At 38.0% G+C, this 18,927-nt stretch overlaps 1 protein-coding gene across 1 annotated transcript in view; it reads left to right on the top strand.

Moving 5' to 3' along the window:
* LOC102874261 (chromosome unknown open reading frame, human C7orf60) overlaps positions 1-18,927 on the top strand; it is a 63,868-nt gene that overhangs the window by 20,712 nt on the left and 24,229 nt on the right. The window contains exons 2-3 of the mRNA XM_006882649.1: positions 4,932-5,073; positions 16,152-16,319. Coding sequence (XP_006882711.1) covers positions 4,932-5,073; positions 16,152-16,319 — 310 coding nt within the window. The remainder of the gene's footprint in view (positions 1-4,931; positions 5,074-16,151; positions 16,320-18,927) is intronic.

The raw sequence follows: 18,927 nt of genomic DNA, 5'->3' as shown, positions 1-18,927 counted from the left end.
CATAAATGTAAAATTTTGAGTGACTTGATAATCAGCAACTCAGGAGTCTTGTTAAGGCCTGTAGAGTCAGCTCTAGCTTACAACAAAACCCCATGTACAACAAAACCAAATCTGGCCCTGTTGCAACCCTCACAACTTACTGTGCTTAATCTTTCTGTTGCTAATAATTGTATCAATCCAGCTCCTTCAAGGTCTTCTCTTTCATGTACTTTCTACTTTTCCATGCAAAATGTCCTCCAGGGACTGGCCCTCTTGAGAATATGCCCAAAGTGTGTGAGACAGAATCTCACCATTTTTGCTTGTAAGAAGCAAAGCATTTTGACTGTGATTTTTCCAAATCAGATTTATTTGATCTTTGGGTAGTTCATGGCATATTCAGTATATATTGCCAACACAATTTAAGCTTCCTTCAGAAGATCAAATGGATCTTGCCTGAAAACAGGTGATAATACAAGAAAGATGTTTACTTGTGTTTTATTGAATATGCAAAGGCATTCAACTACATGAATCCTAACGAATTATGTAAAACATTGAAAATAATGGGAATCCCAGAGCATTCATTGTGCTCATGCAGAACCTGTATATAGAATAGGAAGCAGTCATTCAAACAGGACAAAGATTCTACATGGTTTAAAATCAGGAAAAAATGTTTATGAGGCTTGTATCCTTTGTATCATAACCTAGTCGTTCAGTATTTTGAGCAAATAATCTGAGAAGCTGTACTATATGAAGAAGATTGTGGCATCAAGATTAGGGGGAGAGGTGTCCAAAACTTCTGATATACAGATACACAACTTTTATTATAGAACACAAAGACATGACACATTTCTTGCTAAAGCTTGAAGCCTTGAGTATGCATTATACCTGAACATAAAGCAAAAGTTCTCACAATTGGGCCAACTAACAACATCATGATGAACAAAGAAAAGATTGCAGTAGTCAAGAATTTCATTTTACTTTTGTCAACAGTCAACACCCATGGAAGCAGCAATTTAAAAAATCAAACTGTGTTGCATTGGGCACATCTGCAAACAAACTGGGTGGAGGACTAAAGAACAGGAACATAATTTTAAAGACTGAAGTGTGTGTGATCCAAGCCATAATGTTTCCACTTGGTCCATGTGCATGTGTAAGTTATGCAGAAAGGAAGACTGAAGAAGAATTGATGCCTTTAAATTGCAGTGTTGGTAAAGAAAACCAAAATAAGGAACTGTTGTTATTTTTAGGTACCATCCAGTTGAGTATGACTCATAGCACCCTATGAACAACAGATCAGAACGCTGGCCTTTTCTGTGCCATCCTCACAATTCCTGACACACTCAAGCACATTGCTGCAGGCACTGTGTCCGTCCACCTGGCTGAGGGCCTTCCTCGCCGTTGCCTTCTCTCCACCTTTCCAAGCATGATGTCCCTCTCCAAGGAATAGCCTCACCTAGCACCATGCTCAAAGTACGTGAGCAGGTGTGTATTTATTTAAGTGTATGAAACAGTCAGACAAGAAGTTACCAGAGTGTCAATTTTACTGTTAACGCATTTGACGTAATTTGCATAAAAACACGAAATTGAAGTTGTCTCTAATCTAGAGTAAAATTTGAGCTGAATAAACCAGCAGACAAAATCTGAATCCCTCTTCAAAGCTCCAGTGAAGTAGATAGTAAGTCTTCCAACTACACAACTCACTGCCATCAAGTTCATTTGATTCCATCTCATAGCAACGCTCCATTGTGTTCTTGAAGCTGTAAATATTTGTGGAAGGAGACATTCCATCCCTCTGGCTGGTGGTTTTGAACTACTGAGTTTTGGGTTAGCAGCACAACATGTAACATACTTTACCCAGAACTCTTTAAAACTCCATAAGAAATGGAAATATTTAGAGTATTTTGATCAATGTGAAAACTAGAAGTCTTTTGAATTGGGGAGGAATAAACTCACATTTTGGGTTTGCATCTCATACCTAGCAGAATTTCCAAGTATACCGTGACTTTTTTACAAGTCTGGAAATTTGAACTAAGTGCTTCTGGTGCCCACATGTTCTTGGTCTTCAACTGTGTTGGAGTATTCACTGTGATTCAGCCCTGAAAGTCTTATTATAAATAGGAGCTGCTCTTTCCTGCTTGCTTTGTCCTGCACTGCTGATTCTATGGCAGACGTCATCTTGTCCCGTTCCTATAATCAGACTAGAAGTGCAAGTTTTGAAGAGCCTTCCATTATTGGAAGGTGAGGCCCACTCGATGAGTGTGCTAGCCTCCCATCAATCAGTCAGACAGTTCTGAGAAGCAGTTTGTATAGTCTTCTCTGGCCTACAACAGTAGTCTCAAGAATGTATGACTAGTGGCTTTTTCTTGCTTCATTGCCACTTTACTTCTGGCTCCTGGGATTCTCTCCCAAAGAAACTACTTGTATCCAGAACCTTAGGATGTTCTGGTGGCATAATGCATAGCAAGTTGTGTTGTTAACCCAAAGTCTGTATGTATCCAGCAGTCCAAATCTACTCCAGTGGTGAAAGATAGGCTATCTACTATCTACATTTTAAACCTTTGGAAACCCAGTAGAGGATTGCTGAGTCAAAACTGAATTAATGACAGTGAGTGAGTGTATGTAGGATTTTCTTAGATGGTACCCTCTGTAGACAGGAAAATGTGTATAATGTGCTATAACTAGCTCTTCTCAATGTATTTGATCATATAATGTTTGTTCCATTTCACTGTTCTGTGTGTCAGCTGTATCCTCTATACTTATGCAATCTGAATACTGAACAAATCATTTGAGAAACAAGACTTTATGAAAAAGAGTGGCATCAAGATTGGAGAAGATGTCATCAACAGCCTGTGTTATGGAGATGACACAACTTTGCTTGCTGAAAGTGAGGAGAACCTGAAGTGTGTGCTGCAGAGGATCAAGGACTACAGCCTTCAGTATAGGTTATATCTCAACATCAAGAAAACAAAAGTCCTTACCACTGGACCAATAAGCAACGTCATGATAGATGGGGAAAAAATTAAAATTGTCAGCTGTTTCGTCTTGCTTGCATCCACAGTCAACACCCTTGGTACTAGCATTCAGGAGATTGGAAGACATTTAGTATTGGGGAAATCTGCTTTCTGAGATCTCTCCAAAATCTTTAAGAACAGTGATACCAGTTTAAAGACTAAGGTGCGTCTGATTCAAGCCAGTCTTTCCAGTCACCTGCTATGCATCTGAGTGCTGGACAATAAAGAAGGATGACAGGAGAAGAATAGATTCATTTGAGTTATGGTTTTGGAGAAGAGTGCTGACTATCCCCTGGATTGCCAAAAGAACAAACGTAAATGCCTTAGAGAAAGCGCAGCCAGAATGTTTCTTAGAGGCACAGATGATGAAGGTTCATCTCACATATTTTGGGCATATTTTTAGGAGAGGCTATTTCCTGACAAGGACATCATTCTTGCAGAGATAGAGGGTCACAAAGAAGCAAAAGATCTTCAGTGAGGCAGATTGATACAGGGTCTGCTGCAGTACTCAGACGTGTCAAGGATAAGGGTGGTGCAGGATAGGACAGAGGTCAGAATTGCTCATACTTGTACTTTACTGCATGGCACTTCACAACATCAACAGCAACAATTAACCATATTAAAGGAGTCTTGGTGGCATAGTAGGTTAAACATGGGATGCTAACCATAAGATCAGCATTTGGAACTCACCAGCTCCCCAGAAGAAAGATGAGACTGTTTCCTTTATGATTTACAACCTTGGAAATCCAGGGAGTGCAGCTGTGAGTCAAAATCAACTACTTACCAGTGGATTTGGATTCTAGTTTATTTCATTAAGACTGTGTTTGTGTGTGTGTGTGTGTGTGTATACACACACACTGTCAAATCAGATCTGACTGGTACAGGAGGAGATTGTCCCTCCTTCTCTAGAAGAATATTTGGTGGATTCAAACCACTCACCTCTGGGATTGAATTGCAGCTTCTTGCCACCAGAGCTCTCCAAGCTATGATTTTTTTAAATGCTAATAAAATTTGACTTCCTAGATAAAAAGGCATAGAAACTCAGAGTCTCATTTTAATTAATTAAGTGCTATGCATCAGAGAGTTGGACAGTGTTGATAGAAAGATAATTGATTTCTTTAGCTGTGCTGCTGGAGAAGAGTGTTGAATATACCATGGACAGCTAGGAGAACAAATAGGTTTGTCCTGGAGAAGGTGAAACCGCAATGCTCCTTGGAGTCAAGGATTCTGAAGCTTCGTCTGACATACTTCGGGCATGTTGCAAGGAGGGACTGGTCCTTGGAGAGGGACATCATGTTTGGGAGAGTGGAGGGACTGCTCAGGAGAGGAAAACCCTAGATGAGATGGATCAATTCTGTGACTGGAGCAGTGGGAATAAGTGTGTTTGAGATGGCTAGGTTGGCACAGGATAGAACAGCATTTAGAGCTCTTGTACATAGGGTCACTATGAGTCGCAAACGACTCGATGGCACATAACAACAAACAACAGATAGAGTATGATCCATATCTTATTATTCTTAAAAATAAGGAAGAAGGAGCTGCTAGAAACTGTTTCAACTGGTAAATGTCTCTATATAGGACAGGGAATTGCCTTAGAGTTTCCAAGAAACCTTTATAGAAATAGGTTGTCACATCATTCTACAGAAGAGCAGCTGGTCGTTTCAAACTGTTGAAATTTCTGTTACCAGTGCATGCTTTAACTACTGCATCACTAGGTGTCACTGTCAATTCTGTTTTTAAAAACAGCCTAAATACATAACATATAATCCCATAGACATTTTGTATTCCTGTTAACTTCCTTATTTTGTTTATCATCGTCACCAGAGCTGGAGAGACATTCAGAGTTGGAGTATCTTCAAATGCTTTCAAATTACACTAAAACTTAGAAGAGCCAGAACATGTTTTGACGTAAAGTTAACTTACTTTTCCCTTTGTTTCTAGTGGGTGATTTTGATAAGATCTGGCGAGAACACTGTGAGGACGAGGAAACCCTTTGTGAATATGCTGTTGCAATGAAAAATCTGGCAGATAATCATTGGGCAAAAACTTGCGAGGGCGAAGGTCGTATTGAATGGTGTTGTAGGTGAGTGTTACTATGAACTTATTATGAACTAACATTTTGGTTTCTAACATACTGTTTAAACTGTTAAATGCAAGTAATGTTTGTGTAATTTTGTAATTCATTTTCTTTTTAATTGTGATTTTAATGAAAATTTACAGAAAAGCTGGATTTTCATTCATTCATTGTTACACATTTTCCTCCCTGCACCCCAGTTCACTTTTTTTGAAAAATTCATTTATTGTTGCATAAGTTCCGCCCTCCTCCTCCCCACCCCCAGTCCACTTTGCTGTGTACATCCTCTTCTGCACTGCTGTCATACAAAGAATACATAATCATATATTCTTTTTAAATAGTTCTTTCCTTCATCTGTTCCAATGTAGTATTCATTATTTGTCCTGTCTTTTCTTAGTTTCCTCCAACCCCTATGTCAGTCTTGTTTTATGACAGTGATGTTATACAGTATTTTTCCTTTTGTGACTAAGATATTTTACTCAGCATAATGTCCTTCCAGGTCCCCCATGTTTAATATTTTATGAGTTCCTTGCTTTTCAGTATAGTATTCCATTGTGTGAATATACCATAGTTTTTCTATCCATTTGTTGATGTGCAGTAATTCATTTTCTTAGCCTTTGAATACCAGATAATAAGTTTTAAATCCTAAACCTTTTATGCCTGATACTGAGGATTGCAGTACTAGAATTGACTTTTTATTCACTTTCTTTTTTTTTATTCACTTTCTAATGTTTATTTTTCTCATAATACTGACTTTTATGCTAAAAAAATGAGAAAATAATATACTACTAATCAGTTTTCTTAAAATGTTAGCACTATAAAAGTGAATAAGCATACTTACTTATTTGAAAGTTAACTCCCAGAAAAGAAAGCTCTATCTTTTTGCATGGAAAGTAAGCTTATGATAACTTGCAGTTTATAGTCTAATTTTAATTTTTTTAACCCAAAATATCTTTCTTTTAACCTAATCTTAAAACTATGTAATGTTGCATGTTTCATTTTTAAAGACTTAATCCTGACAAAGGGACAAAGTTACTTTATTTATTCACTTAACAGGTGTTTAGTAATTGTTATGGTGTACCAAGGATTATCATAGGCACAATGAACCAGACAGGCAAATTTACTTGTTCTTACAGAGCTTACATGTCAGAGTGACAAGTAACAATATATAAATTAAATATGTACAGGGTGAGTGGTATGAGAAACTTCAAATGGATATATCATGGAGGAGGTGCAGCCAGAATGTTGCTGAGAGAGGAAGGATTGATCAACACTGGACCATTTCAGAAAAGTAGCATATGATCAAGAACCAGTGATAATGAAGGAAGAAGTTCAAGTTGTACTGATAACAGTGGCAAAAAGTAAGGTCCCAGAAAATGATGGAATGCCATCTGAGGTGTTTCAGATATCAGATGCAACCCTGAACATGGTCACGACTCTTCACCAACAAATTTGGAAGACAGCTGACTAGAAGAAATCCATATTTATTCCCATTTCCAAAAAAGATGATTCAGCAGACTTGGAAATTTTTAAACAATATCATTAATATCACATGCATGCTAGGTTTTGCTGTTGTTGTGTTGTGATTGTCAATTTGGAACTTACTTAGGTGGTAACCCTTCCACAGAGCAGATGGTGGATTTGAACTGCATGTCTTTGGGATTGAAGTACAGTTTCTTACCACTAGGCCACCAGAGCTTGACAGAAAACTGTCAGAAATTTAAAGAGATTCAGAAGAGGCTATGGTACAGCGATAGCATTGCTGATATCAGACAAATCTTAGTTGAAAGTACGGAATACCGGAAAGATGTTGACTTGTATTTTATTAATGAAAAGTTAATTTTGGAGGGAAGGAGGTTGTTTTGTTTTGTTTTTTTGGTGGTAGCGGTGGGATCTGAGCTAAGTTAATTTATTGACTATACAAAGTCAATTAAACAAAAACTGTGTGGATCATAACAAATTATGGCTAACATTGAGAAGAATTGGGAACCCAAGAACATTAACTATGTTCATGTGAAACCTATACATAGGTCAAGAAACAGTTGTCCAAACAGAACAAAGGAATACTACATGGCTGAAAATCAGGGAAGGTATGTGTTATGGTTGTATCCTTCCTCCATACCTATTCAATCTGTTGCGTAAATGATTTGGGAAGGTGGAGTATATGAAGAAGAATGTGGCATCAGAATTGGAGGAAGACTCATCAACAGTTTGCATCATACAGGTGACACAACCATGCTTACAGAAGTGAAGAATACTTAAAGCACTTACTGTAGAAGATCAGAGAATACAGCCTTCAATCTGAGGAATACCTCAACGTAAAACAAAAATCCTCATCACTGGATCAATAGGCAACATCGTGATAGGTGGGAAAAGACCAGTGTTGTCAACAATTTTGTTTACCTTGGATCCACACTCAGTAAATAATATTAACAATATTAATAATAATAATTGCAACAGTCAGGAAATCAAAAGACATGTTGCATTGGGAAAATCTGTTGTCAAGGACCTATCCAAAGTTCTAAAGAACAATTTTGTCATTTTAAAGATCAAGGTGCACCTGATCTAAGCCATGGTCTTTTCAGTTACTCCCTCTACTTCTGAGAGCTAGACAGTGAATAAGGAAGATAAAAAAAGAATTGATACCTTTGAATTGTGGTATTGGTGAAGAATATTAAGTATACCATAGACTGCCACAAGAACATAAAAATTTGTTTTGAAGGAAGTGCAACTAGAATGCTCCTTAGAGGCAAGGATGGTGAAAATTTGTCTCACTTCCTTTGGCATGTTGTCAGGAGAGAGACATCGTGTTTGGAAAAGTTCAGGGTCAGGGATACAAAGGCATTCCCTCAACATGTGGATTGACATAGTGGGCTTGAGCGTGACAGAGATTGTGAGGACGGTGCAAGAGAGGGCGAGGTTCAAGTCTTTTCTTTTCATAGGATAGATGTGACTTGTAGTTGACTCTAGGGCTCCTAATGACAACATAAGAAAATAAAATTATATGTACCATAGAGTGTACAGAGAGAGCAGAGTTCCCTGAAGAGGTATGCATAGAAGGCGTGAAGGAAGGAAGAGAACTTTACCTAAGTATAAAACAAGCATGCCTACAGTTTTCCGAAACAACGAGGAAAGCAGCATGATAGAACAGAATGAGAGGGGGAAGGTGGTAGGAAATGAGATTATAAAGACACCTAGATTTTATAGGATCTCAGGAGCCATTGTAAAGACATTGATTTTTATTCTGAGTTATGTGAAAAGACTTTGGAAACTTGGACAAGAATGCCGGGTTTTACTATCCATTATAGTATGACTTCAGCAATGCGCTCTAGTATGTCTGAGATAATGAGGGTGGCACAGAATAGGGTAGAGCTCAAGTCAGCAGTTTCTTGGGTCACTATGAGGCATACTCAACTTAGTGACAAAGTATGTTAGCAATTTTTAAGAATTAATTGTTGTGTTGAGATTAGACTATAGGAAGGACAAGGTTATAAGTAAGGAGACCTGTTTGGAACCAACTGCAATCATCAAAACAAAAGAGAAACTTACCTTGAAAGTACAAGAGAAGGACCAATTTAAATGAGTGTAATGAGTTAAGAGAGGAACAAGAAAATTGACAGTGTGTATAGAGTGGTGATTATGATAATATATAAGTTGTTGTTGTTGTTGTTTGCCATAGAGTAGCCCGTGACCCATAGTGACCCTGTGGAGAACAGCTCCAAAGCCTGCCCTATGGCCCCAGTTACTGTATCAATCCTTCTCATCTGGGGTCTTCCCCTCCCGTGCTGTCCCTAAACCCTTCTGAGTATGGTGACCTCCAAGGACTAGTCTCTCCTGGCCACTGCCCAAAGTATGTGAGACAGAGCTTCAAAATCCTAGCCCCCAAGGAGAAACTTGATTTCACCCTCTCCAAGACAGACCTGTTTGTTTTCTTGGAGGTTCAAGGTATGCTCAAGACTTCTCCAGCACAATTTAAAGGCATCAATTCTTCTTCTGTCATCCTTAGTCATTGTCCAGCTCTCTAATGCATAGCAAGTAATTGCAAAGACCATGTCCTGGATTAGTCAGAACTTTTATCTCTAGACTCACACTGTTGCTTTTCAGTACTCTGGAGAGGTCCCTGACAGCAGATTTTCCTAATGCAATTCATCTTTCGATTTCTTGACTGTTATATATCTGGAGGGAGTTAAAAATATGAGGTGAGCAAGAACTGATGAAAATATTGTAGCTTCAGTAGATTGTGGAGTAAAAGAATTTTGGCATTGGGATACGAAAGGAAGGAGACAGTAATAGGAAGTGAGGTGTTTAGAATGAAAATGTTCCATTCTAGAGAGAAAGTACATCTAAATCTGGTTGTTCTACAGAATATACATTTTCCCTTTAAGCTGAGAAACTCTGTGTGTGTGTGTGTGTGTGAGAGAGAGAGAGAGAGAGAAATATCCAGTCAAAATGACATTGTCATTCTTGGGCTTTAGTCATACTGTTTTAAAATTGTTTTGTTGTTATATTGTATGCACCATCAAGTCAGAACCAACTCACGGTTCACCTTTCAGTGGATTTTCACATGCTGTAAACCACACAGGAGAAAACTGCCCATTTTTCTCCTGTTGGAGCAGCTGGTATATAATGCCAGCAAGTTTTTCAGTTTTGTTTTAAAATGAACTGTAATATGTGATATTCTTCTAATAACATTTACTTGTCCTCTGTGTTTAAAAAAATGAGTCTGCTTTGCATTTCATTTTTCTGGAAGGACTTAATTCTGAGTAATATTAATACATGTACTTTATTCTAAAACTTACAAAAACTAACCTCAAAATTACAACCACTCTTCTAGTAATAAAATAACTGAAAAAAATTATACCATTTCTTTGCATATATTTTGTCTTTATAACATATCTGTTAAAAGAGTGAGGTAATCCAGACAACTGAGCCTGGTCTCTCTTAACCTCGCAAAGTGGAGCTGTCTCATCAGCAACATCCACAACACAAAACCAATTCCTATCACGTCCGGCCTCCGTGCTCCTCACCTACTTCTGATTCCAACACCCATCATGCTACACTACAGAGTCTGAAATCTATTGAATGGCCACACAGATCTCATAAAACCATACTCACAGTTATGGGGTTTATTAGGGAAATTAACAGGTTATAATGCAGGTTGGTAGTAGAATTTCATTCCGTCAGTTAGGGCAGCTTCTGAAATGGCTTGCAGACCCTTCAGCCTTGTGGCTTACATCAGTGTCTTAAAGCTCTCTCGGTCTTGCCAGTTATGGTGTGTCCCCATACCCCACCTCCCCATCGTCCTCCAGCAAGCTTGGGTGAAGCCTTGGCTCTGGCTCCCTGGGACAGTCATCCCAAGTCAGCTCTGTCTCATTGATCTCTGGTTCTCCATTGAGGCTACTGCTGATCTCATGTAAGTCCCATTCTGATTGGCACAGAAATGTTGGGCCTGAAGAATGTGTACTACATTCTCTACTTCTCTTTACTCATAGTGAGATTTCACCTTTGTTGCTAACTTGGCTCAATTTAAACTTGATGGGATGGGGGAAACTGACCAGTCCCCTAATGAGATTATGCACAGCCATATTGAGGTCCCCACCCAGTTATGTAGTGAAAATTACTTTGGAAAAAAAATAAAGCTATCATACTGCTATATTCCACCAAAAGTCAAAGCATTGTGTATGACAGTTACTTAAAATTATTCTCTTTTGTATGGTTTTGTAACTCAATTTGCAATCAATATGAAGGATTACAGTGCATAATTCATTTCATAGGGGGTTTCCCCTCCTATTTTATTTTCATTTTGAGAAAAACAGAATTCTTAATATAATTCAAAAGTTAAAAGTTAGCAAAAATATGAACTCAAAAAGGATTCCCTAGCAATCACTGTAAATTACTACCTAACTTGGGAGGGACTCAAGAGCATTATGCTGAGTGAACTAACTCAGTCCCACAAAGACAAATACCATATGAATCCATTATTGTAGGATGAGTATGAGGATCCAAGGCAGGGGGGAGGGTGGAAATAAAGGGGTGAGGATGAGGTCAGGGGAGGGTGTTAATCACAGGGTTACACAATTCGATGAGTAGGTGGGGTGAAGGAAATGGGAAAGATCTTTTGTGAAAAATAATGTATTCAAACTTTGTAAATAAATCAGAATAAAATAGAAAAGGGTGGGGGAGAAGGATTCCCTTCCATTTTCATTATTTACTCACCTCTTTAAAAGTGATAATTTTCAATTATTTAGATACCAGGTCTAGGCCAGACCTCACAGCTTGAGGGGCAAACTCTTCCAAACTGCCATGTCTGTTGAAGACTCAATATGCTAGCAGCAAGTTTTGGAGGTCCTCATGACTTAATGAGTCTGCCTACTTGATTTGGCTGAGTTATTCATTAGACTGGCTTAGAGATCTCAGAAAAAGACTTCTTATTACAGTTTTGTTGTAATTGTGTACCATCGAATTGGAACTGACCCATAGGTGACCCTTCAGTGGATTTGCAGAGGCAGTAAAGTGCATGGGAGGAGATTACTCATCTTTCTCCCTTGAAGCAGTTGGTGGATTTGAATTGTGAACCTTTGCATTGAAAATGCAAAATGGATTGCATACCAATGAAGGAGTTTGGGGGGTTTTTTTCTTTTTGAAGAGAGGAGAGAACTGGGGGGGATGGGAGGGGCAGGGAGAAAAGTGCAACAATGAATGAATGGAAATCCAAAATCCCTGTAAATGTTCATTAAAATGAATTAAAAAAGAAAAGAAAATGCAGTTCCCTACTACTAAGCCACCAGCACTCCCTGGTACAATTTTAGTGTAGCAAAAAGGCTATAAATGAATACACTCATAAAGCAGAGTAAGGAATGATCCTTCCATGGCTCCCAAAAGGTTTGTGTCACCTTCTTGATCTCCTATGTCTTTAACTAACCAGTGTCTCATGGAGATGTCTAGATCTTTAATACTGAGATTCTATTATGTTGGCTTTATGGATTGACTCACCACTCTCTTGGTTGCACTCAGCCTCCAGCCTCCGTAGCTGGAGTTGCCAGTCTCTACATGAGTCACCTTGTTTACATAACCACTTTAAAAAGATTGGGTGCCATCAGAGATAACAAAACAAATTCAATAACTAATGACATTTTAAGAGTTGAGAGGCTAACTCTCAGGAACAAAAAACAAAGACCGGATTCTCTGAATTCAAAACCCATAACCTGACAGATTTTTAGACAGAATAGTACAGCTTCATAGAATTGTCAAGGCCATAGGTCTTGACGAAAGTCGATTGTCACATCCTGTGGAGTGCTGATGTGTTCAAACTGCTGGCCTTTCAGTTACCAGCCACACGTGTGACCACTGCACCATCAGACCTTTCCTGCAAAGAAGTTTTACTTAGTCACTTTTGTCTCTTTTTATATTGCTTCTAGATGCTATATATCTTAGAAAAGTTTCCTGATCCCCATACTGTAGAAATTCCTCTTAATTCATTGATTTTCCCCAAGAACTTTTAAAATTAATTTTTTTGCATTTAGACTTCTGAGCTAATTGTTGTGAGATCTAAGCTTTTCCAAAATAACTACCTAGTTGCCTCAACATTATTTATGGGGGAAAACCTGCCTTTTCTCCAGTAATTTGATGTTGCTTTTACATAACAAGTTTTCCCATATGTTTAGTTCTACAGTTTTTTAGCTTATACTGTTGTTGCCTGATCCTTTTCATCCAGCCATGCAATGTTTATCATAAAAACTAGAACTGTTATTCTTAATGTCCATTCATCCCAGCCATCCATCTTTTTATGTTAAATCATCTTGTCCATGAACAAAGTATGTTTCTCTTCATTCTGGTCTACTTTTGAAACTTTCAATGACATTATAAAGTTTTCTCTATTATAATTTTACTCATTTTTCATTATGTTTAATCTTAGTTTTGTTATCATTTCATTGTTAAAAATAATCTTCCCTTTTTTTAATCTTCTCTCTGCATGTGTGTAAACTTATTTTTGTATGTTATCTTACATAGTTCACTGTATTAACGTATGATTTATTTTCTTAATTGTACAGGCATACTATCTCATATTTAATGAACTGAGTTTTATTAATTTTTTAACCAATTCATTTGACTAATTTTTTTTTTCTAACCTGTCAGATAGTTTTACCAAAATTGGGCACAATAATAATGATACTTAAATTTGATAATGTTTTAAAAAACTATATACTGGTGATATTTATAAATACTGAGTATAAATAGAAATCAGATCTCTCCTGATAAAATACCCAGATATTAATGTCTCTTATTTATTCCACAATCAACACTCTTGCCACCAGCAGTCAGGAATTCAAAAGATAAATTGCACTTGGAAAATCTACTGTCAGAATACTGAGGAATAGTGAAGTCATTTAGAGACCAAAGTGCACCTGATCCAACCCATGGTCTTTGCAGTTACTTACTATGCACCAGGGAGCTGGAGAATGACTGAGGATAACAGAAGAAGAATCAATTCCTTTGAGTTGTGCTGGAGAAAAGTATTGAACATACCATTGACTGCCAGGAAAATAAACAGATCTGTCTTGGAGAGGATGAAACCAAGCTGTTCCTTGGAAGCAAGGATTTTGAAGCTCCATTTCACATACTTTGGACATGTGGCCAGAAGGGACCATTCCTTGGAAAAGAACATCACGTATAGAAGGGTGGTGGGAAAGCACAGGAGAGGAAGACTTAGAAGAGATGGGCTGACGTAGTAACTAGAGTATTAGGGTTGGTGTGTTGGAGTTACTGAAACTGGCTCTGGAGAGGGCAGGCTTCAGAGCTATTCACCTAGGGTTGCTGTGAGTCAAAGGTGACTCAATGGCACATTATAACAATGATGTCTCCTTTACTATTCAAGTGTTTGAGAACAGCAACTATGCCCCCCTTCAACTTGTTTTCCTGTCACTTATATACATGTTTGATTAAAGATAAATGAATTTTATATAATAAAACTCAATCTACATAGGTTCTTTTACTAATGAGTATTGAATAATAAGTATCTTCAGAAAAATTAAAATTGAACATATGGCATGCTAGAAGTGTGAGAGAGAAATGGACATTGTTCTCTCAAATCCTAGTTCTACTTCTATAAACAGACTTTAAATTAATTCTTTTTTTCATTAATTATTTCTTCTCTTGCACTAGGCTTTTAGAACTTCATCTGGGAGAATATGTAGAGCAAAATTGTTTAGCTTATTCATAATATAAGTTCTGCATAATAATGGTTGTTTATTTTTAGCATTTAAAAAGAAAGGGAAATTGCTTAGAATGTAGTCTCCTTCACTTTAAGTAGCTTTGATAGGTATATCAGACCATTGTTTTCAGATTATAAACTCCTCAAGGACCAGGGCTAGGTTTCATTAGTACCTCCCCCTCCCCCAACTCCCAGTAAGTATAATGGCTTTTGTAGCTAATAGATTTTCAAGTTGATACATTTTCCTTAACCCCCTTTTTTTTCCAGTTACTGTATATCTCCCTACTAGATTGGTATGTGCCATCGAGTCAGAACTGATTCATAGCTTACCCTCCAGTAGTTTTCATAATAAATAAACCACATGGGAGGTGATTGACCATCTTTCTCCCTCAGAGCAGCTAGCTGGTGGATTTGAACCACCTGCCTTTGGGTTGGCAGCACAACTCCTTACCCACTAGGCCACTAGAGCTCCCTTTCTCTATTATGTTGTTGCTGTTAAGTGAGTACTCATAGTGACCTTGTGAACAACAGCTCTAAACCCTGTTCCATCCTGTGCCATCCTCACAATCTCTGACATAATCGAGCATATTGCTACAGTCACTATGTCAGTCTATCTAGTGGAGGGTCTTTCTCTGTTTTACTGACGCTCCACCTTTCCATTCATGATATCCCTCTCCAGAGAAAAGCGTCTCCTAGTAACATGTTCAAAATATGGAAGATAAAGCTTTATTACTTTTGTCTCCTAGGAGCACTCTGACTGCCCCTTCTCCAAGACATATCTGTTCTTTGGTCAGTCCATAGCATATTCAGTATTCTTCTGTATTCACCCCAAAATTGTATTCTCATTGCCCTCAAGTTGGAACTAGTAGCTGACCTTCTGTTGTGTTTCAAAGGCTGCAAATGAAACATGAAGAGATTGCCCATCATTCTCCTGCTTGGCTAATAGATCCCAACCTCTAGAGAGGCATGAATTGTGGGTTAACAACACAGTTCTCTATAGACTACTCCTCCAGAGCTCAGAATTACATTTGGCACATTTTAGATACTTAAGAAAATTGTTTAAGTATATAACAGCCATTGGTTTCTGGATGTTGTTGTTGTTGTGTACCATCGAGTCAGAACCGACCTATAGCTGACCCTCCAGCTGGTTTTCAGAGGCAGTTAATCACACAGGAGAGATTGCCCATCTTTCTCCTAGGGAGCAGCTGGTGGATTTGAACCATATGCCTTCAGGATTGCAGCTCATTAGCTAATGTATTTGACCTTAGAATTATACATCTTGGAAAAGCTATTTTAATTGTCTAAGAATTAGAACAAACAGGACTGATATGAGGAACAGCAATATTTTCTATGTTGTAATTCAGACCTTTGTTTGCTTTTAGATATACCTGTACAGTATGATAAAATTCCCATATGAACTAGATGCATATGTCCCTCTGTCAGAGCAAATAAAAATATATAATCTCTTCATATGCTGGCTGTCTGACTTTATTATAAATTAGGAGAGATCTAAAAAATATTGCTTTGGTATGGCTCAGAATTAAGGAACTCTAAGTGACTTTGAATTCATTACTGAATTGCAAAATTATCTAAACTTTGCTAAAGGAAGTTAGTTTTAGTTAAAAATGAAGTTCAGGAAGACTTACAAGTACATTGGGACTCCTTGAGAACATTTGTTTTTGTTAAACAATCTATTATCATTCTTTGGTATATAATCATTTAAAAGACTTGAAAATATTACAAAATTAGCAAACTAATTGCTGTATTCAGGATAGGAATCTTTAATTGGGAAGGTTCCCATCTCAGTTAATAAAGAATACTTTGTTTTCTGTTCATCCCCAGAATCTAAAGCTGTTAACTTCATTTTGCATTGTAGTGTATGCAGAGAGTATTTTCAGAATGGTGGGAAGAGAAAAGCACTTGAGAAAGATGAAAGAGCAATCCTTGCCACCAAGACCACTCCAGCCTTCAATATGCATGAGTCTTCTAAACGGGAAGGCCATTTAACCAACCTCAGCTTTAAAAACCCTGAACTGATAACCGAGTAAGTAGACCCTTCCTACTGAATAATTCACATGATTCTGACCAGCTGTGTAATAGTAAACATTATGTAAGTTTGCTCGAATTAGTAGGCCAGAATATGTGTTCCTTATGTGTGCATGTAACATATAACCATATGCGTATTAACATTATGCAGAGAAATTAAACTTGTGACTTTTTTTCCCCTTTTTCCATGTCAGACGGGTAATGTGCCCATGTTGTAACAAGTTTAAAAGGGCAGCACATATACAAAAGCATGAACTCCCAATTATCATGCTTATGAACTAGAAAAGGATCTAAACCGTGGTACCATTTAGAAAGCTGGCATACATTTTTAAGGACCTTCTGGAACATTTGGTTCTGTAGCTTAGAATGCCCTCGCTGAAAATAAGAAACAATACTCAATTACATGTTAAAATAACTATTTTTGTGACGATACATGGAATCAAAAAAGCAAAATCTAATGAAAGAATGGTTCTTTATATTGACTGTCAATTAGGATGTCGCAAGAAAAAAGAAACTGAAAAGAACTAATTTAACTGATTGCCATTGTTTTATTGTCAAAACTAAAATCTGCCTGCTAATAATATATGTTATGCTCATCTCATTGCTGTCAAGTCAGAACCAGCTCACAGCTGACCTTCCAGTGGTGTTTGAGTGTGTAAATTCCAAGGAAGGAGATTGCCCATCTTTCCTGCTGGTGGAGCTGATTCACCAGAGAGGCGCCCTCTTTGGGTGAGCAGCACAGCTCTCCAGAGACCCTATTGCCAGAGTTCCCTGATGTACACAGAAACAAATTTTATAACTCCATGAGTATTTTATTAATTTTATTAATAAGCTATTAATTTTATTGTTATTATTAAAATCCTTTATACATCCTAGTGCCATAATAGATGTTCAGTACCAAGTAATATTTTATTAATCTCTTGAAATGCTAAAACGTCAGTAATTCTAGAAACATTTTTGAAAGATACTGAAAGCAAACCATGACAATTAAACAAAAGTCTTTAAACAAGTCCAGATTCAGAAATACAACTGTGGTATTACTTGTGGTTACATTGACTTTAAATCATGTTGAAAATACTCTAGTTCGTTATAAGCAAACAGGGTACTCCTTGGAGGGAAGGATGGTGCCACTGCCTATCATATAGACTTTGGGCCTGTTTTCAGGAAGCACCAGTCTTTGGATAAAAGACATCTTGCTGCCAAAAGTAGATGGTCAACAAGAGAGGAAGACCCTCAATGAGATGGCTTGACCATCAAAACTCAACTCCTAACAATAAAATGAATTAAAACTGTTAAAAATGAAATGGCTTGGCACAGTGACTTCAAGTCTATCAGAGATGATGAGGATGATGAGCCTGGAACAGGGTAGGGCAGGGTTCATGTTCATTTCATAGTGTTGCTGTGAGTTGTAATTAGTTCCATGACACCTAACAACGAGGTACAGAATATGTTACCCTACTGTGTATGTTATTAGTAAGAATCCCAGTCAATAGTAGGCTATTAGTAATTAAGTTTTGAGGTGAGTCAAAAATTATGACATGGCTTTTTGACTGCTCAGTGCCTCAGCATCCCTACCTCCCATATTGTTCAGCGGTCAACTGTAATCTTCTGGTCTACAGCTCAATAAAGATTACAGCCTCAGGCCGTAATCGGATTGATCTGCAGGCTTTCCCTGTTTCACACTTTTACTGACAACGTTCTGTGAAGGTTTTCCAGGATTTTCTTCAAAGTTAAGTAGAGCTTCCAGCAGGGAAGTTGTAGTTTTTCCAATTCAGTAGAATTTGCACTCTAGCTGAGCCAGAGGTGAGAGTAATGGGAGAAAACAGCTCATTCGAGAATGCTGCAGATCTCTACTGGTCTCCCCCTAAGGTCAGCCAGTTTTCATGAATACACATTGCTCAGCTGATTCATTGTGCTAGAGCCAAGAACTGGTTGTTTATTATAGTTTTGTCCAATTTTAAAGTTGTTCTTGAAGTGTAGGTTTGCCAACCTGTTTATTCTACCATAGCTCAAATTCTCTGGTTCTGGTTTCGTTTTTATGAAGAGAAGTTAATTTTCCTAATCTTAGTATGACATGGAGCCCTAGTGGCCCAGTGGGGAAGGAACTGCATTGCCAGCAAGCAGGTCAGATTCACCAGGTGCCCGAGGGAGAAAAGGGCCATCCTCTCCTATGTGATTTACAGCCTCTAAAGACATACTGGATGGTCAGCTGGGAACCGGCTCCTATTGGATGGTACATAACAACAGCAATATTAGGAGAAGCCCTGTTGTATAGTGTTGGGCTGCTAACCAGAAGGTCAGCAGTTTAAATCCACCAGCTAGACCTTGTATGAAAGATGAGGCAGGCTGCTGCCCATACGCTTTGCAGCGGGGAACACAAATGGAAGGTTGCTATGAGTTGAAATCAACTTGACCAGCAACAGGTGAGTAATATTAGGGGATCTGGGTTCTTCTCTCCAGTTCACCTTTTTCCTAAGTATTTTTAATTGACAAAAAAGAAACAGAAAGCCCAACGATATTAAGACTTTGCAGGAGCTCATTGCAAGTTGATACTCTTTCCTGAAGGAGAACATAATGAAAAGAATCTTGCTTGATAAATATTATTA

The sequence above is a fragment of the Elephantulus edwardii genome, unplaced genomic scaffold, assembly GCF_000299155.1.
Source record: "Elephantulus edwardii isolate Elephantulus edwardi_28Jun2011 unplaced genomic scaffold, EleEdw1.0 scaffold00022, whole genome shotgun sequence".
In the NCBI taxonomy this organism is placed as follows: Eukaryota; Metazoa; Chordata; class Mammalia; order Macroscelidea; family Macroscelididae; genus Elephantulus; species Elephantulus edwardii.
The sequence above is the reverse complement of the archived record's forward strand: the minus strand, read 5'-3'. Positions and strand labels throughout refer to the sequence as shown.